At 42.8% G+C, this 23,254-nt stretch overlaps 1 protein-coding gene across 3 annotated transcripts in view; it reads right to left on the bottom strand.

Moving 5' to 3' along the window:
- Positions 1-11,108, bottom strand: part of LOC117438011 (zinc finger SWIM domain-containing protein 6-like) — a 184,740-nt gene extending 173,632 nt beyond the window's left edge. For all 3 annotated transcript variants that reach the window (XM_034073351.1, XM_034073352.1, XM_034073353.1), the window contains exon 1: positions 10,483-11,108. In XM_034073351.1, the coding sequence (XP_033929242.1) occupies positions 10,483-11,044 (562 nt within the window). In that variant the 5' untranslated portion in view covers positions 11,045-11,108. The remainder of the gene's footprint in view (positions 1-10,482) is intronic.
- Positions 11,109-23,254: the final 12,146 nt, after the last annotated feature.

Here is a 23,254-nt window from a genome sequence, read left to right as displayed (position 1 = left end):
CAAAATTAAAAACCCAAGAGTTGTCGTAGACTACTCAAACAACCTTGTATAACTTCACACCTACTGCAGCAACAAAATCTATGCAAGACATGGCTAGTGGCACATTCAGCACATAAAAAAATCACCCTGTGGGCAGTCTCCCAACAATGACTGGAAAGTAATCCACAGGACTTTACCTCCTGGTGGAAAGCAGTGTCATGGTTTAAACCCAGGTGGCAAATAAGTACCATGCACTCACCTCCCCCTCCCAAGGCAGGATGGGGAAGAGAATCGAAAGAATGTAAAACCCAGGGGTTGAGATAAGAATACTACTAATACTGCTAAGTGAAATAACAAGGGGAGAGAATATAAAACTAAAAAGGGAGAAGAAAAAAATGAACGACAGTGATGCTGAATAGAATTGCTCACCATCTGCTGACCAGTGCCTAGCCCAACCCAAGCAGCAATTGGTCCCTACCAGGTGACTCCCCTCAGTTTCTATACTGGGCATGACATGCTGTGTTATGGAATACCCCTTTGGCTAGTTTGGGTCAGCTGTCCTGTCTCTGCTTCCTCCTGGCTTCTTGCGCCTCTTCTCACTAGTAGAGCATGAGAGAATGAAAAGTCATTGATCAGAGTGTTACTTAGCAACATCTAAAACACTGATGGCTTGGCTTCATGAGCGAAGAATTGGGAAGGGCTTTAACCACGCTTACTACAAGCATGATGACCAAGGGCAAGTGGGATATGCAAATCTGGTTGGAAAGGGTGCTTAGGCAATCAGGAAGAGTCCAACCAGGACTGTCATCTCCAGAGAAATCTCAAGCTACTCATGCACTGGTCCGCCTGCATGCAAAGTTGGATCTGCAGCTTCCCATGCACCTTGTCACCTACCACTTCGACCCTCGCCTGTCCATACAGACAAGTGAGAGTAAGTGTGGAGACAGTGTTCTCACAGGAGAATGGATATTTGGTACATGAACTCTGAATAACTCTGAAAGATACAGCAAGGCCGTGAGAGGCCCGAGGAAGCTTAAGCAAGCAAGATAAGAAGAAGCTGGAATTCACTGAGTTATGAGAACTGTGGACTGTTGGCAAGCTTTCGAGGTCAAGTTCTCACACTTGTGCTTAACCAGTTATATGTTAGTCACTAAGGGTCTTCAAGACATGTATCCAATCATGATATGCCAAATTGCTGTAGGTGTGTGTAAGCAATAGTATATAAGGAGTTAATGCTTTGCAATAAATGGGTTTTGTCTGATCATACTGGTCTCTGACTGAGACCATTCCGCAGCAAATGGCACCCAAACAGGGACCCTCTATATTTTCACATTGAAACTGAAGAAATTGAAAAGCAGGGAAATCAGCTGCGTTCGATCCGGCAGGACCAGGATCGGGAGGTAGACGCCTTGGAGGTAGATGCCTCGGAACGGAGCCCTGTGAGCTCGGAAGACACTGCGCAGTGCAAATAAGGTAACAGCCAAGGCGGGTAGAAGAGGAAAAAAAAAACAAACCTCTTCCAACATATCCTCTCTACGAGAGGGACAGAGTATGATGAAGCTATGCTAAAAAGATTATTACTCTGGAGTAAGGAGAAAAAGCTAATTGTGGGGGTTGGCGAAGCTTTTAATCTCGAGACTTGGGAAAAAATTACTAAGGAAGAAGCCTCCATTTTATTTCAGTCCTTCTTAAGGTGAAGGGAGTAACCTTTAAAGAGACAGACTTAAAGTTAATGCTGAAATGGTTGAAGGCGTGTCACCCAGAAACTGATGAGTCTACCGTATTTGAGATCCCTTTGTGGAATGGGGCAGGAGTTAAACTGTGGGAGGCAGCCACAAAAGGCAATGACACTGTGAAATTTTTTTTAATCATTTGGAGAACTATTTTAGAGAGGTTAAAGTAAAAAAATGAGATGGTGGAGCCCAGAGCGCCCCCCCCCCCCCCCCCCCCCCCCCCCCCAAACTTCCGCCACTTGCTGCCATGGCTGCGAAGACTCAGGGCAGAGATGAAGATGATCCTTTTAACTCAGGCCCTATTGACCCTGAGAAGGAGCCTGTGCACATTCATCAGTCTGCTGTTGCTGATCCTGAGATTCTGACACCTGATAATTCTGATGCTGACCTGGATAGTCCTTTTGACCTGGAGCGTGTTCATCCAGAAAAGAAGCCTGATTTATATCCCCCAGATCCTCATGATAAATGGGCAGCTGTAAAGGGAGAAGTGAGATAGGTAGGGGATGAAGACGTATTGTGTGCTTCCCCTGTGGTGTATGTGCTAGATCAAGACCCACAGTGGGAAGGTCTCTCATATCAGGGGTATCGGGTTGACTGTGGTGGACCGTGGACTTGAGACCCTATATACAACTCCTTTGATACAGTCTCTGTGATACTCATGTACTAGAAGTTGGTAAATATAAGTATGTCCATGTTTCTATAGGCCCTTGGAGACCTTTATAGATATTGCTGGCCACTTCTTCCGACGTAGGCTGGCCACCTGTGTCGGAATGAGTGTGCATTTTGGCCAGTAAAAAAGCCCAAGCCTCATGCCATGCTGGGGAGGCAGAGGCTCTGCAGGGATGCCTGCTAAGGTTGAGCCTGCCAACTTGCACTGCAATGATGCTTCTTGGAGCTGGTTTCCTGATAGTCTTCACAGGGTCCTTGTGCCACGTTCTGTACGTGGGACTGTGTAGTGGGAGCAATGATTGTCTGGATTTTGTGTTTCAAATACTGTAGTTGTGTGGAGTGTGCTTGTGGGATCCCATATGTGTGTGTGTGATGAGGGCAGACGGTATTCTGTGCATTTTTTGTTGTTGGGTTCATGTAAAAGCTTTTAACAGGTAGCAGTTTAACATTTTGGACAAGAAAGCGTTAATGGAAAAGTGTGGTTGCCAGCAGGTACTTATGGTTGCTGCTGAAGCAGACAGGCAAGCTGCTGCCGAGCTTGTAGCCATGCAAAGCAGGGTGAGCGACTTCAGGGAAAAAAAAAAAAGTTATTTGATAAGAGTTCAGTCCCCATGTTCAGAAGAAGCTGCCCTCCGATTCGGCTCCCAGCGCTCCACCGGTGGAACGGCCAGGATGGACACTGGAGCCGTGGAGTGGAGAAGGAAAAAAAAACCCCAAAACAAAACAAGCAAAATAACAAAAAAAAAACCAAAACAACAAACCTCTCACCCTATTGAAGTATTGAGGCAGTTTGTAGAGACACCACATACAAAGCCTAAAGAGCGCATGTTTAGTGTGTTTAAAGTAACCTGGGGGTGAATCCAAGACTTGGAGGAACAGAGCTGTTGAAACGAGAACTCCTAACTGAAAAAGCGAGAGTGGCAGTGCATCCACAAGCTTTATGAGCTGTCACTCAAGCACCATCAGGGTGGCAGAAAAAAGAAAAAAAAAACAAAAAATGGATAATAACACAGCAAACTCTTTGACTGTTAACACTTTGCAGTTTACTTCTGCGGCTGCTTCACTTTCTGTTTGCATCAGAATGCTTCTGCTTTAAAGAATCACTTTAATCCATCTACTTCTCAAGAACTGATAACCTGGGGGAGGGGGTATATTTGTGTCCTCCTACCTACAGGTCCAGGGCGGCTGCCTGCAAAGTTTGTCAAGCCTTACCATGAGCTGAACAGATGAGTGGAAGAGCCCGATGCATCAGCTACAAGAGCTGACTGTGAATACCCCAAGCAAAATGAGATAGAGGAAAACGAATGATTGCAAAACATCACTTGGGGGCAACTGAAAAGTAACAACTTGAATATGTGTGCTTGTAACAGCTATTATTAGAAGCTGTGATTTTGTGTATAAAACCACCTGTATTTACTAGCCAGTTGCTAAAAAAACTACACTTTGTATTGTATGGATTTGTCAGTTGTAAAAGACATGTTAGAGCATGCAAATTTGCAGCAGCTGCTACAAAAAGGTACTGAAAGTAGATTACAAAAAAAAAAGGGGGGGGGAATGCAAGGATTTTCTGCACATGGATAGTTATCAAAAGCACAATTTGTACTAAATTCTTTAAATTTGTCTACTTTTGATTCTCTTTCCGCAATACAGCGATTGTGACATCTGATGGACAATTCCTTGCCCAAACCACTGGTTCTATATAAAGACCTACTATGATAACAAGTGGAAAGGACCAGTGCCATTGCTGACATGGTGTCAAGGATATGGCTGTATACAGCTATCAACAGGATCATACTGACTGCCAGCAAAACGTATAAAGACCCAGAACTCAACAACATAAAAAAATGGCAGTGACTGAAATCATTGCAATATCTGTTCTATTATGTGTGACCATGGGTAACAGACAAGTATACTGGACACATTTGTTAAATCCCCAATATTCCGACCTGTTACATGGTGTGTAGGGTTCACTGGTATGCCACATGTTATAAAGGTTCAAGTGACTTCAAATCAGACCAATTTTACTGAAATAATGCTGCCTGGAGTAGTGGGTGGTTATGTTACACAAGTCAAGCAGTGATAGAGCAGACACACCAAATTGTAAAAAACTTTTAGTAAAACTAAAAAGGGGGAGATGTGGAGAGTGTTCTCAGAGGAGAATGGATATTTGGTACACGAGCTCTGAATAACTCTGAAAGATACAGCAAGGCCGTGAGAGGCCAGAGGAAGCTTAAGCAAGCAAGGTAAGAAGAAGCTGGAATTCACTGAGTTATGAGAACTGTGGACTGTTGGCAAGCTTTCGAGGTCAAGTTCTCACACTTGTGCTTAACCAGTTATATGTTAGTCACTAAGGGTCTTCAAGACATGTATCCAATCATGATATGCCAAATTGCTGTAGGTGTGTGTAAGCAATAGTATATAAGGAGTTAATGCTTTGCAATAAATGGGTTTTGTCTGATCATACTGGTCTCTGACTGAGACCATTCCATGGCAAGTAAGCCCTTCCAGCCTGCGCAGTGGATTTTTTAGGTGAGGCACAGCTTGCGCAGAACTGGCCCCACCCTTTACACCTGAGGTTTAACTGCCATGGCCTAGCTAGCTTGGACGGTGACAGCCAAGTCTGCAGGTCATAGGTTTTGTAAGAGTGTCCTCTTAGATGGAAGACCCCATACAAGTCTAGTCAAGCTCCATCAGCCCAAGGTTGAAGATCAGAGTTTTCCTTCTCCTATGAGGAAGGCCTGTCTTTGCTGACAAGGATTCAGGAAGGGCTTTAACCCACACATTCTGAGCAAGACTGTCATTTCCTGAGTCAATCTCAAGAGTCTAGGCGAGATTCTGACTTAGAGGCGTTCAGTCATAAACCTGCAGATGGTAGCCTCGTGCCAGTGGCTCCTCAGCTAAGCACACGCACCAGGGGTCTGAACCTGCGTTTCCTCTCATACTGAGCAGGATTACTATTGCAACAACACATCATCAATAGGGTAAAACTAACCTGTCTCACAATGGTCTAAAAGTGTGTTATCAACATTATTCTCAGTCTAAAGCAAAAAAACAGCACTGTAGCAGCTACTAGGAAGAAAATTAACTCTATCCCAACCAAAACCAGGACAAGCAGTCAGATGTCTTTTGGGAAGGTGCAAGATAAAGGTCCAAAGAGGGGAAATTACAGCAAGCAACTTCCGGCCATGTACCCACAGGCAGCATTCTCACCTTCAGCTGGTGCAAAGGTAGTGCTTCTGGAGGGTTTTGGCAAGGATGGCAAGTGCAAGTCAAGATTCCTGAATGAGCTCTGAAAAATTCTGAACTTGTGAGCAAATTTGTATGCAAAGAAGTAGGTATATTCTTCTAGGTTTTGGTAATAGACTATTTTTCACTCAGACATGCAATATGAATATCCACCATGAGCTGTCTTTTCTATTAAAAAAAAAATCAATCCCACTGAGGTTTAAGTTTGGCAGGTTTGAGGAGGCTCACTCAACTGTATGGCACAAAAATTCTAGGCTTTTAACCCTCTTAAATGACTTTCCAATAAAACTCTTTTTTACTGAGGGGGGAAAATAAACTTCCACAGAGTAAAAACACAACATTTGGTTATGAATAAAATGTGACTTAAAATACTTTTTCTAGACTAAACTGAATTTGTGTCACTACCTTAGATTTGCATAAATATAATAAAGTACACATATCAACCCATAGCAGATGAAATAATTTAAGACTTTCATCAAGATAAAGGAAGCACTGCTCCTCTTCCCCCACTCATGTCCTGTAAGTCTTCATCCTTCTTGGGATAGCACTTCTTACACTGAATATAGATTAGCCAAACTTCAAAAGTGAACAGTTCTTTGACTGTGCTTAAAATACTTCTTGCATTACTCAGAGAGATTGTTGCTTATTGGTTGATAATACCTGACTGTTCTTCATTCACTAAGTGGACAGGAGTTCAAGCTGATACTTCTTTAACAAACCTGGCTTATGGAAATCATGGTCAGTTCACAGAAGCATCATATTAAACACCTATGATCAGCTGTGTCAGGGACAATAGATAATGGTCTTTGGTGAAACACAAAGATAGAAAAGTACTGTTTGCTCTCTTTGGCTCCTCCCCAGAAGGTCCTTCTTTGGCTGCTCCCTGGAGAATCCTGCTTTGGTTCCTTCTCAGAAAATTCCCAACCCTTGGAGACCTTTCTAGATATTGCTGGCCATTTCTTCCAACATAGGCTGGCCCCCTGCATCAGAATGAGTGTGCTTTTTTGTTAGTATAAAAGCCTGAGCTTCATGTGATGCAAGGAAGCAGAACTCCATACCAACGTTGCCTCCGCAGGAACACCCGCTACAGTAGAACCTGCCTCCTCGCACTACAATGATGATCCTCAGAGCAGGTTTCCTAATCATCTTCACAGGATCCTTGGGGTTGGTAAGATATACACTTTTCAGAAATATCCTTTACTGTATCTGTTAGATTCTCTATATTTTCCTATATTAATAAACTAGTTGTGAGTTCTCTATTCCTCTCTCATTTTCTCACCTGGAATCCTCAAACTCTGGAACATCAGCCTAAAACATGATTTAACAGAAAGAAACAATCTAATTTTAGAAGACTCTTAGCAATGCAGCAATGGAGCAGGAAAGATAACAGACTGAGTAACTTCACCTTCCTCAAATGGGGAAATTTCAGTTTAGAAGCCTGGATAAACGTACAATAAACACCACCAACAGAGATGAGAAAGGAAACTAGATGCTTCAATTAGGGTTGGAGATCATGCAGGCTCCTTTCCAGCAGGAGACAACCAAGAGAGAAAAGCATCTTGCTTAAGCTCTATACAACTTAAGGACTGTCTCACTCATGCATGCTTTAAAAGAATCCAACAGCCACAATCCTCTAGACAGACCTGTAAGAAAGCTCTAGGAAGTGAAAAACCCAGATGAATCCTTCCACAATGAAACAGGCTACTGGTGAAAGCGAGCCTTGTTGATAAACTTTAATTCTCCCTACCCAGTGCAAGCAGTTGAGAAAGCCAAAGCATCCTCTCCCAGACAGGCCTGCATAAAGCCCCCATGAAATCTCCATTTATGGTAAAGGGAAACGATTTCTGCCCTGAAAATGGACTCATTAGCAATAAGAAGCATAAGACACAGCTTCCAATGCCCTTCTTCACTCCCTCAGTTATGGGCAAGATTAGTGCTGTGTTAGTTCAGTCCATCTGGAATAGATCACACCTGCTTTATTCGAGTCCTGAAAACAGAACAATTCAGCAAATACACTTACTGGAGCAGCTGTCTGCCATTTAACTTCCACACTGTGCAAGTTAAATAAAAGCACTAATATTATACTCAATTGTTGTTCTACTTGGGGAAGCAGAAATGATACTGGTGTGATAAACACATAAATGTATTGGCTTTTGCAATTATCATAGGTGTGGTTATGTGGATATAACTATATGAGTTTACAGTAACAAAAACAAAGCTCGATAAAGACACAACATTAGACAAGATAAAAAAAAAAAAAGGTCAGAACTCCTGAGCAAAACGGAGTCACATAGTAGAAGAATCTGTAAAGGTAAAGAAAAGGGGGAGGGGTGTGTGCTTCATATAAGAAAAGCTAGTGCCTGGAAAACATAGAGTTAAAGTACTTTTAGCTTAACTTAGGTTGTAGAAAGAGAACAATGTTTATGTTGTTAGCCTGTGGAATTTAGTGGCCCCACTAAACACTAGTTAATTGTTTCACATTAGTCTTCTAAAGTATCTTTAGCTTTAAAGAACAATGTTTGTGTTGTAAGTCTTTAGTGAGATAACAAGATTTAGTGACCCCACTAAGCATGAAAGAGTTATTTCACACCATCCTTGTACTTATCAGTTAGTTTAGAGACAGAGCCTCCCAAACATCTGCTAGCTTGGGATACTCCTTGTCTGCCTGTCCTGCTATAAATTTTGCAGGAAGGTCACACTGTTTCAAATCTTCGCTAGTTATCAGAATAATTACAGATATGCCTGGTTTTAGCGAGTTGTGTGATTACTGGGGCGTCCAACTGGGCCAAAGGTGAAAAGCACACTGTGAGGAAGACTGCTTGCTTCATCTTGAAGACCCCTACTCACATGAGGAAGACTGCTTACTTCATCCTCAAGACCCCTGCCCACAATCACCGGAGAGCAGTGCGCAGACACCAAGAGGAGGAGACTTATGATAATAAGTTGCTGGACTTAGTTATAATGTTCCCTGCCTATATGCAGGGATTATGAATATGTATGTGACTAATGGAATTGTGAAAGTATATAAACCTGTAACAAATACTAATCATATGTGCCTCTGGCTATGGTCACGCGCCCAGCGCTGTTTGCTTTTGCTTTATTGACTTTGTCCCTTAATAAAACCTTGTTATGTTGTTTATAGAAGTGAATTCGTATTCCACAGAATCAAGTGCAAGCAAAAGGGAATAAAAAAATAAAACTCAGCATTGTCAACAAAATTAAAAGCACTCTACTTCTGGTTTTGCCAGTCCTGAGGAACCACAGATGCACCTCAGAACGAGAGAAAATGAGAGAAAGACAAACGATTACATTGATAAGAAAGCTAATTAAAAAAAAACACAAAAAAAACCACCACAAAACCTTTCTTAACCCCTTAAGGCTAAAGCTGAATTCCAGCTAGGCAGAAGGAAGGGCCCTTAACCGAAGAATAGCAACAGAGCCTCCCTTCGGAAAATAGAAGGCACGTTTGCAAACTGCCTGCTAAGTGAAATCCGCTGCAGGCAAGGCCAAGGGGGAACCTAGCACACTCCGACCTCGAGCAGCAGCACCGGTGCCGCCGCCTCCAGAACTCAGCCCGGCTCAGCGCCAGACAGCGCTGCGAACAAAAGACGAGCAGCAGTCACAGCGGAATCACCATACCTCATTCTGGAGGCACTGCCGCACAGCGATACGCTCTGTACACCCAGACCGCATGAAGTGCAAACACACCACTCCTCAGCGGAAGTTTTCTGCGGAAGTTGTAAACACCTTCCCGCGGGGCCATCACCGCCCAGACTGAGGGGTAATTGCGGCCGGGGAATGCAGCCTCCTCTTCCCCCCCCCGGCAGACCTTCTATCGCGGAAGAGAGCACCAACCTCCAGTACCCTTTAAACGGAAGCAGGGAAAAGGTAACAGGAGACACCAGCTCACAACGGGTGAAGACCGGCGGCAATGGCCGCCGGGCGTGAGGTCAGTGGTGGAAGGATTGTTCCAGGAGGAGAAAAACCAGCACCTTCCTCCTCACCTGCCGTTGTCATGCAAGGTCTCATCCCAGAGTAACTCGTAATCCTCTCTCTGCCATCACCCCTAATCTGGGGTCTTTCCGAAGCGCGCCCCCCATCCCTCGGCGGCGGAGTTTAGGCGGACCACACCCCCACCCTCTGGCTCGCAGCCGCTGCCCTAGAAATGCTTTTGTTTGTGGCTCACTCCCTTTCCCTCCCCCCAGCACTGCACAACCGTTCTTGGGCTCTCGCATTCTTATTTTAGACCACGGTGCATTCCACCCTCTTCACCCACCGGCCACCTTCTGCTGATTCATATCCACCGGCGGTCCCGGGGGAGGTGTGGTGGTATCTCCTCACTATTGTGGCTTGGGGCATGGTAATGATTTGGATTATCAAGGGTGGGTGGTATGAAGGAACAGAGCCAAAGGGGATTACAGGGAAGGGGCACGACACATCGGTGGAGTTCAAGGGACAGGCGGAGGGCAGCGTATTCAGCCCACTTGTCGGATACCAGGCCGAGCGCTAGCGGCGGGAGCCGTGGATGTGTCACGGAGCGGGACGAAGGGTTTATTTCGTATTCTGGATGCGAGGAGCATACCGGTAGAGGAAGTTGCCCGGCCTGAATTACAGTCTGGGAGTGAAGGGTTCATGCAAGCCGGGCCGAGAGAGTGGGGCAGCCCCTGAGGGGCTGCCGGGGCCCGCTAAGGAGGCGGGGGAGCTCCAACTACCGGGGGAGCGCAGGATGTGAGGCAGCTCCCTAGATGGCAGACAGGTAACGCGCAGAGGGAGATCCGCGGCTGAGAAGGCTAGCGGCGCCCTGCCCATGTGGCAGCGGCACAGCTCCGCAGTGCGGTCCCGGCCGGTGACTCACCGACTTGCAAGACGTTATCGACAAAGCCGCCGTCTAGAAGAGCGATACCCCTACGGAAGGGCAGGCGGTTCTCAGCGGCGGTAGCTGTGTCCGCGCCCCCACCGGGCGCAGTGCCGGCGGTAGCCCCTCCGGAGGTGATGGCGGTGTCTTCGGCACCGGTGTTGAAGGAGGAGTACATGCAGATCTCCCTCTCGCTGCGGGGGAAGGACCAGTAGACGATCCTACGCTGTACCGGCTCTGGAATCCTCTCGAAGCGCTCCTCCACCCGCTGGAAGGGCCACTTCTCCGCCACCTTGCGAGCCGCGATGTCCAGTAGAGAGTCGGGACTCTGGGTTTTGCCGAGAGGCAGCAGCCCCAGGGCAGCGGCGGCGGCTGCTGCTGTGGCTGCTGCAGCAGCAGCAGCAGCCGCAGCAGCAGCAGCTGCAGAGGAGGATCCGGCGCAGAGCGCCCCACTACTGAGTCCAGTGCTGGCCACCCGCTGGCCTGGCCTGCACCCTGAGCCATAGCTGGGTCTGCAGCAGAGGTGCTTGGTGGGAGGAGGGAGATGACCACGCTCTGCCATGATCACGCCACTTCTAAGTGGATAGCGGAAGTGACTGTACCCTATAAACTACACCAGGAACACAGCAAGCCGCCCCCTCTTCTCTTACACAGCAGGAGGAGGCGGTACCAGCCACCTTGCCCACGATGGGGGCGGAACCTTATGTAAATCGGCACCACAAACATAAATAGAGTAGCCCAAGAAAGGTGTGGTCTGTGCTGGGAGGAAATAGTGCGCCCACTTCTGGCGCACGATGCCGTATCGATGTGTTGCCTTTACTCTCACCCTGCTGATATCACGAGCGCAAGCCTGAGAGTGCTTTGTGCGCCTGGTGGGAAAAGGGGGATGTGGCTAGCTGCGCTTGTCTCTGACACCATGTAATGGAATGTGAGAGTGGGGTCGCAGTCTTCGACTCGGTCACATTTGCTATAAAAGTCGGCGGGTGGCTGAGTAGAACGGCGCTCGCAGACGGAAAATATGGTAACAGCTGAGGTAGTCATTCTCATCTGTAGAAATGTCCACTTCTAGCGCCTTGCCCGGGGAAGTAAAGCGATGCCAGCCTTTCGCCAGAGCTCTGAGAGAGCTGAGAGTTGCTTGAACATGGCACAAAAGCTTTAGAGAGTAGGTAGGAGGCGCCTACAGGCGATCCTGCACGGGGTGGGGTGGTCTGGCCCAGGCTCCTGCCTTAACAGATGAGCTGAAATGGGTGAAGCTGGGGTGTTATCGGTATGGTGCTCCTCTGGGGCAGGAGCTGGGATGGCTGACCTCACGTGTCCCAGCAACAAGCCCTTGAGGAGGTTCAGTGAGGCGTGCCCTGAACTTTCCGTTCTATTAGAGTCACTGTGATAGCTGTGGTCATTGAGCTGCTGGATGTTCAACTGATACAGAGGTAACCAATGTACAGGGGGGTAATACGGAGAAATTGTACAAGGGATTTAGACGAATTCCTTTGCTTAAACAAAAGTATTGTCTCTTGTAAATACCTAACTTGCCAAGGCATTAACTACTGATGAGGGGAAGAAGCAGATGCTTAGTTCTATTGACATGGGACAAAAGCAGATGTTTTGTTCTACTGATAACCAGCGGAGAAGCAGACTGGGCATCTGCCAAACCCTAAGGCCATGTGTGAAGATTAAAAGGTGAAAAGTTTAAGAAGAGGAAGACTCATTTACTTCATCTTGAGACCCTGCCCATGACCTGAAGGGGCACTGCGCAGGGGCAAAGGACCTTCTAGCTCATTATAATACGAAGCGAGGATAGATAATAAATATGTATAGGCGTATTGAGTAACCTAATGCATATGTATACCTTAAGAGTGTGATAAACACATAAATGTATTCGCTTTCGCAAATCATAGGTGTGGTTATGTGGATATAATTATACGAGTTTATAGTAACAAAACCAAAGCTCAATAAAGACATAAGATGAGCGAACCGGAGTCGTATAGTAGAAGAATCTGTAAAGTTAAAAAGAAGAACGGGGGAGGGGGAGGGTTTGCAAGCTTGATAGAAGAAAAGCTAGTGCCTGTAAAATATAAAGTACTTTTAGCTTAACTTAGGTTGTAGAAAGAGAACAATGTTTATGTTGTTAGCCTGTGGAATTTAGTGGCCCCACTAAACACTAGTTAATTGTTTCACATTAGTCTTCTAAAGTATCTTTAGCTTTAAAGAACAATGTTTGTGTTGTAAGTCTTTAGTGAGATAACAAGATTTAGTGACCCCACTAAGCATGAAAGAGTTATTTCACACCATCCTTGTACTTATCAGTTAGTTTAGAGACAGAGCCTCCCAAACATCTGCTAGCTTGGGATACTCCTTGTCTGCCTGTCCTGCTATAAATTTTGCAGGAAGGTCACACTGTTTCAAATCTTCGCTAGTTATCAGAATAATTACAGATATGCCTGGTTTTAGCGAGTTGTGTGATTACTGGGGCGTCCAACTGGGCCAAAGGTGAAAAGCACACTGTGAGGAAGACTGCTTGCTTCATCTTGAAGACCCCTACTCACATGAGGAAGACTGCTTACTTCATCCTCAAGACCCCTGCCCACAATCACCGGAGAGCAGTGCGCAGACACCAAGAGGAGGAGACTTATGATAATAAGTTGCTGGACTTAGTTATAATGTTCCCTGCCTATATGCAGGGATTATGAATATGTATGTGACTAATGGAATTGTGAAAGTATATAAACCTGTAACAAATACTAATCATATGTGCCTCTGGCTATGGTCACGGGCCCAGCGCTGTTTGCTTTTGCTTTATTGACTTTGTCCCTTAATAAAACCTTGTTATCTAGTTTAGAGAAGTGGATTCGTATTTCACAAGCGTATAAATGTAAAGGGAAAACACCCCTGAGATGTGCATACTTTGGATGAGTTATCCCCATGCACCTCAGCACTGAATAAAAGCATACCTACTTTACAACTTTAAAAAGTTGTGGAGTCTATCCGCACATCACAGCAATGCAAAGTGCATTGTTGGATGTCATGGGTTCAGCAGTAGCAGTCATTTTTTCTCCTTCTTAGTACTGATTCAGAGAAAACTCCAAGAACAAACTCGCCAACAGTTTCAAGTTGACAAGCAAGTATTCTTTATTGCGGTGCTGGGAGACACGGGGCATAGCTCCTCCTAATGTGTGTCCCCGTATTGCTCTACAGGCCATCCTTATATGGTCACGGGCGTATTACATCATTTCCAGAAAGCAAAGTTACAACTAAGGTACAAAATGATTTACTAAGGTACAGAACAGCAAAATCAAAGGCCTACTATTGATTTGCAAACATTCAAATATAATTATTTTTAACATAAAATTTCACCCTTTTCTAACAAAACGGGTGAGAAATGGGCAAAACTGGGTTAGAAAAGGAGGAAAAAAGATTAAAATTGGTTAGAAATTGACAAAATTGTTTAGAAAATGACAAAAATGGCTTAAATCATGTTGAAGGTGGGCAAAAATGGTTTCAAAAAAGGACAAAATGGCTTTATGAGGCTTAGAGATGAGCAAAAATGGGTTAGAAACGGAGAAAAAAGCCTTGGAAACGGTTAGAGAAATGCAAAAAGGGTTAGAAATGGCCAAAGATGGCTGAAAAATGGTTAGTAATGGCCAAAACTGTCTTAATATGGAAAACTATGGCTTGAAAAGGGGTTCAAGTGCAAATTTACCTTTGGACAAAAGATTACTGTACTAGTGTCCCATGCTGTATTAGCAGTTCTGGAACAGAAAGAAGCCCACTGGTTATTTCCTTCGTGTTTTTCTGAAATACCAGGCCACCCTTGTGCAACACAATGATATAGAAATTGTGGTCACTAATGTCAATCCAGCATCCTTTTGCAGGAACAACCAGAAGAACTATTAACTCATGATTGATTGGCCACTGTAGAGACTGTATATTCAAGCTGACCAGATTTGAAAGAAACCTCTGGAACGTGTTGAACAAGAGCCCTGTAACTGGCTAAAGACAAAAGGATAAATATTTGAACTGATTCTAAATATGCATTTGTGGTCCATGAACATGGTGACATCTGAAAAGAATGAAAACTTTTGAACACACAAGAAAAAAAATAAAAAAAATTAAACATGCTACAGAAATTCTATGACTACTGGAAGCTGGTGACTCTGATCAGGAAAATGGAAATAATTTGGCCAATATTGAAGACAAACAAGAAGCTGAACAACCTAAAATCATTCTTTTAATCCCTGAAAGGAAACTAACAATTGAGAAATCTAAACCTCGATATTCAAAGGAGGATAAAAAATTGATTGAAGATCTCAAATGACAGGAAAACAAAGACGGTTGGGTTCAGATACCTGATGGGCAAATTGTAATTCCCTGTAATCAACTCTGGAAGATACTTCAGGAGGAACCTAATAAAACTCATTGCGGTAGCAACTCTTTGTATAAATACTTAGGCAAATTGTAGGAAGGAATATATATACCACAGTTCAATTAGTGACAATGTCAGCTATATCTCAAGAATAATCCTAAAAATTGAAAATAGAAATCAAATTGGTACAACTGAGGAGGAAGCTACCCAGGACAGTATTGGCAAATAAATTTTCCTGAGTTACCGAGAACAGAAGGTTACCAATATTTGTTGGTGTTAACGAATACTTTTTCAGGGTGGCCAGAAGCATTCCCTTGTAGAATAAGTAATGCAAGACAAGTAATTGAAACACTGTTAAATGAGATAATACCTCCTTTTGGAGTACCAGTGGCAATCTCTTCCGACCGAGGCTCTCAATTTAGTGCAAAGTTGTTGCAAGAAATTAGCAAAAAATTAGAAATTGACTGGCAACTATGTTAGAAAAGGGTGAAATTTTATGTTAAAAATAATTATATTTGAATGTTTGCAAATCAATAGTAGGCCTTTGATTTTGCTGTTCTGTACCTTAGTTAATCATTTTGTACCTTAGTTGTAACTTTGCTGTTCTGTACCTTAGTTGTAATTTAGGAATGGGTGAATTTAAGAAAGCATTGTAAAACCTTATCCAAGCAGAACATACAGATTGACCAGAGGTAGCCAAGTGAAAACAAGAGAATACTGGCATCCACATAATGGTTGGGGCCTGTCCAAAGAACTGACAGGTGAAACGGACAAAGCACGGAAGACTTCTTACTTCATCTGAGTAAGACTCCTTACTTCATCAGGACAACCACCAGAGGGAGGCTGCGCAAGCGCAGAAGATGCTGATGACATAATAGACTGATGAGGCAATCCATGATGCATATGTATTAGTCAAGGTAGCAATTTAGGTTTGATATGCATTGATTGTGAAAATTTTTATGTATAAATTGCGAGTGCGATGTGACGGGGTCGAAGCCAGATTTGGGTGAGTGCCCCTGGTTTCCCAGCGCTGCAATAAAGCACCTCATATAATCATTCTGGTGATTATGTGTGCATTCTTACGGTAACAGTTTTGGGACATTATTGGCTTTTCCTATGCTCTTTTTACTCAATTCTAACCTCTTTTAAGTTATTTTTGCCTATTTCTATCCAGTTTTAAGCCATTTTTGGCCATTTGAAACCCATGCTTGCACTTCTCTAACCGTTTTCAAGCCATTTTGTCTGTTTCTAACCCATTTTTGCTCTGCTATAACCCTGTCAAGGATAATTTTGCCTCTTTCTACGATATTTTGGCCTCTTGAATCCTTTCTCCAGCCATAGTTTTCCTTATTAAGCGAGTTTTGGACATTACTAACCAGCTTTCAGCCATCTTTGGCCATTTCTAACCTTTTTGCATTTCTCTAACCGTTTCCAAGGCTTTTTTCTCCATTTCTAACCCATTTTTGCTGACCTCTAAGCCTCATAAAGCTATTTTTGCCCACCTTCAACATGATTTAAGCCATTTTGTCATTTTCTAAACAATTGTGTCAATTTCTAACCAATTTTCATCTTTTTTCCTCCTTTTCTAACCCAGTTTTGCCCATTTCCCCCCCCTTTTTAGATACATTCTGCCTATTTCTAACCTATTTTTACTCACTTCTAACCCATTTTCAGTCATTTTTGGCTATTTCTAGCCTTGTTTAGCAAACTTCTATCCAGTTTTAAGCCATTTTTGGCCATTTGAAACCCATGTTTGCACTTCTCTAATCGTTTACAAGCCATTTTTCTCTGTTTCTAATCCATTTTTGCTCCTCTCGAACCCTGTCAAGGCCAATTTGGCCTCTTTCTAAGCCATTTTGGCGCACCTGAACCCTTTTTCAAGCCATAGTTTTTTTTTATTTAGCCAGTTTTGGACATTACTAACCAGCTTTCATCCATATTTGGCCATTTCTAACCCTTTTTGCATTTCTCTAACTGTTTCCAAGCATTTTTGCCTGTTTCTAACACATTTTTGCTCCACTCTAACCGTGTCGAGGCCAATTTGGCCTCTTTCTAAGCCATTTTCGCCGCTTGAATCCGTTTTCGAGCCATAGTTTTCCTTATTAAGCAAGGTTTGGACATTACTAACCAGCTTTCATCCATCTTTGGCCATTTCTAACGCTTTTTGCATTTCTCTAACCACTTCCAAGGCATTTTTGTATGTTTCTAACCCATTTTTGCTACGCTCTAGCCCTGTCAAGGCCTATTTTTCATCTTTCTAAGCCATTTGGGCCTCTTGAATCAGTTTTCCAGCCATATTTTTCCTTATTAAGCCTGTTTTGGACATTACTAACCAGCTTTCAGGCATCTTTGGCCATTTCTAACCCTTTTTGCATTTCTCTAACCGTTTACAAACCATTTTTGTCTGTTTCTAACCCATTTTTGCTCATCTCTAACCCTGTTAAAGCCAACTTTGCCTCTTTCTAAGCCATTTGGGCCTCTTGAATCCTTTTTCCAGCCATACTTTTTTTTATTAAGCGAGGTTTGGACATTACCAACCAGCTTTCAGCCATCTTTGGCCATTTCTAACCCTTTTTGCATTTCTCTAACCGTTTTCACGCCATTTCTGTCTGTTTCTAACCCATTTTTGCTCCACTCTAACCCTGTCAAGGCCAATTTGGCCTCTTTCTAAGCCATTTTGGCACACTTGAACCCCTTTTCAAGCCATAGTTTTTTTTGTTAAGCCAGTTTTGGACATTACTAACCAGCTTTCATCCATCTTTGGCCATTTCTAACCTTTTTGCACTTCTCTAACCGTTTCAAAGGCTTTTTTCTCCATTTCTAACCCATTTTTGCTCCACTCTAACCCTGTCAAGGCCAATTTGGCCTCTTTCTAAGCCATTTTGGCACACTTGAACCCCTTTTCAAGCCATAGTTTTTTTTGTTAAGCCAGTTTTGGACATTACTAACCAGCTTTCATCCATCTTTGGACATTTCTAACCTTTTTGCACTTCTCTAACCGTTTCCAAGGCTTTTTTCTCCGTTTCTAAGCCATTTTTGCTCCACTCTAACCCTGTCAAGGCCAATTTGGCCTCTTTCTAAGCCATTATGGCGCACTTGAACCCCTTTTCAAGCCATAGTTTTTTTTGTTAAGCCTGTTTTGGACATTACTAACCAGCTTTCAGCCATCTTTGGATCTTTCTAACCCTTTTTGCATTTCTCTAACCGTTTACAAACCATTTTTGTCTGTTTCTAACCCATTTTTGCTCATCTCTAACCCTGTTAAAGCCAACTTTGCCTCTTTCTAAGCCATTTTGGCCTCTTGAATCCTTTTTCCAGCCATAGTTTTTTTTATTAAGCGACGTTTGGACATTACTAACCAGCTTTCGGCCATCTTTGGCCATTTCTAACTTTTTTTGCATTTCTCTAACCGTTTTCACGCCACTTCTGTCTGTTTCTAATTGATTTTTGCTCCACTCTAACCCTGTCAAGGCCAATTTGGCCTCTTTCTAAGCCATTTTTTTGCACTTGAACCCTTTTTCAAACTATAGGTTTTTTTATTAAGCCAATTTTGGACGTTACTAACCAGCTTTCATCCATCTTTGGCCATTTCTAAGCCTTTTTGCATTTCTCTAACCGTTTCCAAGGCTTTTTTCTCCATTTCTATCCCATTTTTGCTCCACTCTAACCCTGTCAAGGCCAATTTGGCCTCTTTCTAAGCCATTATGGCGCACTTGAACCCCTTTTCAAGCCATAGTTTTTTTTCTTAAGCCAGTTTTGGACATTACTAACCAGCTTTCATCCATCTTTGGCCATTTTTAACCCTGTTTGCATTTCTCTAACCGTTTCCAAGCCATCTTTGTCTGTTTCTAACTTATTTTTGCTCCTCTCTAACCCTGTTAAAGCCAACTTTGCCTCTTTCTAAGCCATTTTGGCCTCTTGAATCCTTTTTCCAGCCATAGTTTTCCTTATTAAGCGAGGTTTGGACATTACCAACCAGCTTTCAGCCATCTTTGACCATTTCTAAGCCTTTTTGCATTTCTCTAACCGTTTCCAAGGCTTTTTTCTCCGTTTCTAACCCACTTTTGCTCATCTCTAAGACTCATAAAGCCATTTTGTCCTCTTTCAAAACCATTTTTGCCCACCTTCAACATGATTTAAGCCATTTTTGTCATTTTCTATATAACTGTGTCAATTTCTAACCAATTTTCATCTTTTTTCCTCCTTTTCTAACCCAGTTTTGCCCATTTCTCACCCGTTTTAGACAAGTTTTGCCTATTTCTAACCTATTTTTACTCACTTCTAACCCATTTTCAGTCATTTTTGGCTATTTCTAGCCTTGTTTAGCAAATTTCTATCCAGTTTTAAGCCATTTTTGGCCATTTGAAACCCATGTTTGCACTTCTATAACCGTTTTCAAGCCATTTTTGTCTGTTTCTAACCCATTTTTGCTCCTCTCGAACCCTGTCAAGGCCAATTTGGCCTCTTTCTAAGCCATTTTGGCGCACCTGAACCCTTTTTCAAGCCATAGTTTTTTTATTTAGCCAGTTTTGGACATTACTAACCAGCTTTCAGCAATCTTTGGCCATTTCTAACCCTTTTTGCATTTCTCTAACCGTTTCCAAGGCTTTTTTCTCCGTTTCTAACCCATTTTTGCTCCACTCTAAACCTGTCAAGGCCAATTTGGCCTCTTTCTAAGCCATTTTGGCGCACTTGAACCCCTTTTCAAGCCATAGTTTTTTTTGTTAAGCCATTTTTGGACATTACTAACCAGCTTTCAGCCATCTTTGGATCTTTCTAACCCTTTTTGCATTTCTCTAACCGTTTTCAAGCCATCTTTGTCTTTTTCTAACCCATTTTTGCTCCTCTCTAACCCTGTTAAAGCCAACTTTGCCTCTTTCTAAGCCATTTTGGACTCTTGAATCCTTTTTCCAGCCATAGTTTTCCTTATTAAGCAAGATTTGGACATTACTAACCAGCTTTCAGCCATCTTTGGCCATTTCTAACCCTTTTTGCATTTCTCTAACCGTTTAAATGCCACTTCTGTCTGTTTCTAACCCATTTTTGCTCCACTCTAACCGTGTCGAGGCCAATTTGGCCTCTTTCTAAGCCATTTTCGCCGCTTGAATCCGTTTTCGAGCCATAGTTTTCCTTATTAAGCAAGGTTTGGACATTACTAACCAGCTTTCATCCATCTTTGGCCATTTCTAACCCTTTTTGCATTTCTCTAACCACTTCGAAGGCATTTTTGTATGTTTCTAACCCATTTTTGCTACGCTCTAGCCCTGTCAAGGCCTATTTTTCATCTTTCTAAGCCATTTGGGCCTCTTGAATCCGTTTTCCAGCCATATTTTTCCTTATTAAGCCTGTTTTGGACATTACTAACCAGCTTTCAGGCATCTTTGGCCATTTCTAACCCTTTTTGCATTTCTCTAACCGTTTCCAAGGCTTTTTTCTCCATTTCTAACCCATTTTTGCTCCACTCTAAACCTGTCAAGGCCAATTTGGCCTCTTTCTAAGCCATTTTGACGCACTTGAACCCCTTTTCAAGCCATAGTTTTTTTTATTAAGCCAGTTTTGGACGTTACTAACCAGCTTTCAGCCATCTTTGGCCATTTCTAACCCTTTTTGCATTTCTCTAACCATTTTCACGCCACTTCTGTCTGTTTCTAACCCATTTTTGCTCCACTCTAACCCTGTCAAGGCCAATTTGGCCTCTTTTTAAGCCATTTTTTTGCACTTGAACCCTTTTTCAAACTATAGGTTTTTTTATTAAGCCAGTTTTGGACATTACTAACCAGCTTTCATCCATCTTTGGCCATTTCTAACCTTTTTGCATTTCTCTAACCGTTTCAAAGGCTTTTTTCTCCATTTCTAACCCATTTTTGCTCCACTCTAACCCTGTCAAGGCCAATTTGGCCTCTTTCTAAGCCATTTTGGCACACTTGAACCCCTTTTCAAGCCATAGTTTTTTTTGTTAAGCCAGTTTTGGACATTACTAACCAGCTTTCATCCATCTTTGGACATTTCTAACCTTTTTGCACTTCTCTAACCGTTTCCAAGGCTTTTTTCTCCGTTTCTAAGCCATTTTTGCTCCACTCTAACCCTGTCAAGGCCAATTTGGCCTCTTTCTAAGCCATTATGGCGCACTTGAACCCCTTTTCAAGCCATAGTTTTTTTTGTTAAGCCTGTTTTGGACATTACTAACCAGCTTTCAGCCATCTTTGGATCTTTCTAACCCTTTTTGCATTTCTCTAACCGTTTACAAACCATTTTTGTCTGTTTCTAACCCATTTTTGCTCATCTCTAACCCTGTTAAAGCCAACTTTGCCTCTTTCTAAGCCATTTTGGCCTCTTGAATCCTTTTTCCAGCCATAGTTTTTTTTATTAAGCGACGTTTGGACATTACTAACCAGCTTTCGGCCATCTTTGGCCATTTCTAACTTTTTTTGCATTTCTCTAACCGTTTTCACGCCACTTCTGTCTGTTTCTAATTGATTTTTGCTCCACTCTAACCCTGTCAAGGCCAATTTGGCCTCTTTCTAAGCCATTTTTTTGCACTTGAACCCTTTTTCAAACTATAGGTTTTTTTATTAAGCCAATTTTGGACGTTACTAACCAGCTTTCATCCATCTTTGGCCATTTCTAAGCCTTTTTGCATTTCTCTAACCGTTTCCAAGGCTTTTTTCTCCGTTTCTAACCCATTTTTGCTCCACTCTAACGCTGTCAAGGCCAATTTGGCCTCTTTCTAAGCCATTTTGGCGCACTTGAACCACTTTTCAAGCCATAGTTTTTTTTCTTAAGCCAGTTTTGGACATTACTAACCAGCTTTCATCCATCTTTGGCCATTTTTAACCCTGTTTGCATTTCTCTAACCGTTTCCAAGCCATCTTTGTCTGTTTCTAACTTGTTTTTGCTCCTCTCTAACCCTGTTAAAGCCAACTTTGCCTCTTTCTAAGCCATTTTGGCCTCTTGAATCCTTTTTCCAGCCATAGTTTTCCTTATTAAGCGAGGTTTGGACATTATTAACCAGCTTTCATCCATCTTTGGCCATTTCTAACCCTTTTTGCATTTCATTAACCGTTTTCACGCCATTTCTGTCTGTTTCTAACCCATTTTTGCTCCTCTCGAACACTGTCAAGGCCAATTTGGCCTCTTTCTAAGCCCTTTTTTTCCACTTGAACCCTTTTTCAAACTATAGGTTATTTATTAAGCCAGTTTTGGACGTCACTAACAAGCTTTCATCCATCTTTGGCCATTTCTAACCCTTTTTGCATTTCTCTAACCATTTTCAAGCCATTTTTGTCTGTTTCTAACCCATTTTTGCTCCTCTCGAACCCTGTCAAGGCCAATTTGGCCTCTTTCTAAGCCATTTTGGCCTCTTGAATCCTTTTTCCAGCCATAGTTTTCCTGATTAAAAGAGGTTTGGACATTACTAACCAGCTTTCAGCCATCTTTGGCCATTTCTAACCCTTTTTGCATTTCTCTAACCGTTTCCAAGGCTTTTTTCTCCATTTCTAACCCATTTTTGCTCCACTCTAAACCTGTCAAGGCCAATTTGGCCTCTTTCTAAGCCATTTTGGCATACTTGAACCCCTTTTCAAGCCATAGTTTTTTTTATTAAGCCAGTTTTGGACGTTACTAACCAGCTTTCATCCATCTTTGGCCATTTCTAACCCTTTTTGCATTTCTCTAACCATTTTCACGCCACTTCTGTCTGTTTCTAACCCATTTTTGCTCCACTCTAACCCTGTCAAGGCCAATTTGGCCTCTTTTTAAGCCATTTTGACGCACTTGAACCCCTTTTCAAGCCATAGTTTTTTTTATTAAGCCAGTTTTGGACGTTACTAACCAGCTTTCAGCCATCTTTGGCCATTTCTAACACTTTTTGCATTTCTCTAACCGTTTTCAAGCCATCTTTGTCTGTTTGTAACTTATTTTTGCTCCTCTCTAACCCTGTTAAAGCCAACTTTGCTTCTTTTTAAGCCATTTTGGCCTCTTGAATCCTTTTTCCAGACACAGTTTTCCTTATTAAGCGAGGTTTGGACATTACTAACCAGCTTTCATCCATCTTTGGCCATTTCTAACCCTTTTTGCATTTCTCTAACCGTTTTCACGCCATTTCTGTCTGTTTCTAACCCATATTTGCTCCTCTCGAACACTGTCAAGGCCAATTTGGCCTCTTTCTAAGCCATTTTGGCACACTTGAACCCCTTTTCAAGCCATAGTTTTTTTTGTTAAGCCAGTTTTGGACATTACTAACCAGCTTTCATCCATCTTTGGCCATTTCTAACCTTTTTGCATTTCGCTAACTGTTTTCACGCTATTTCTGTCTGTTTCTAACCCATTTTTGCTCCACTCTAACCCTGTCAAGCCCAATTTGGCCTCTTTTTAAGCCATTTTGGGCTCTTGAATCCTTTTTCCAGCCAT

Source organism: Melopsittacus undulatus, chromosome W (assembly GCF_012275295.1).
Source record: "Melopsittacus undulatus isolate bMelUnd1 chromosome W, bMelUnd1.mat.Z, whole genome shotgun sequence".
Classification (NCBI taxonomy): domain Eukaryota; kingdom Metazoa; phylum Chordata; class Aves; order Psittaciformes; family Psittaculidae; genus Melopsittacus; species Melopsittacus undulatus.
The sequence above is the reverse complement of the archived record's forward strand: the minus strand, read 5'-3'. Positions and strand labels throughout refer to the sequence as shown.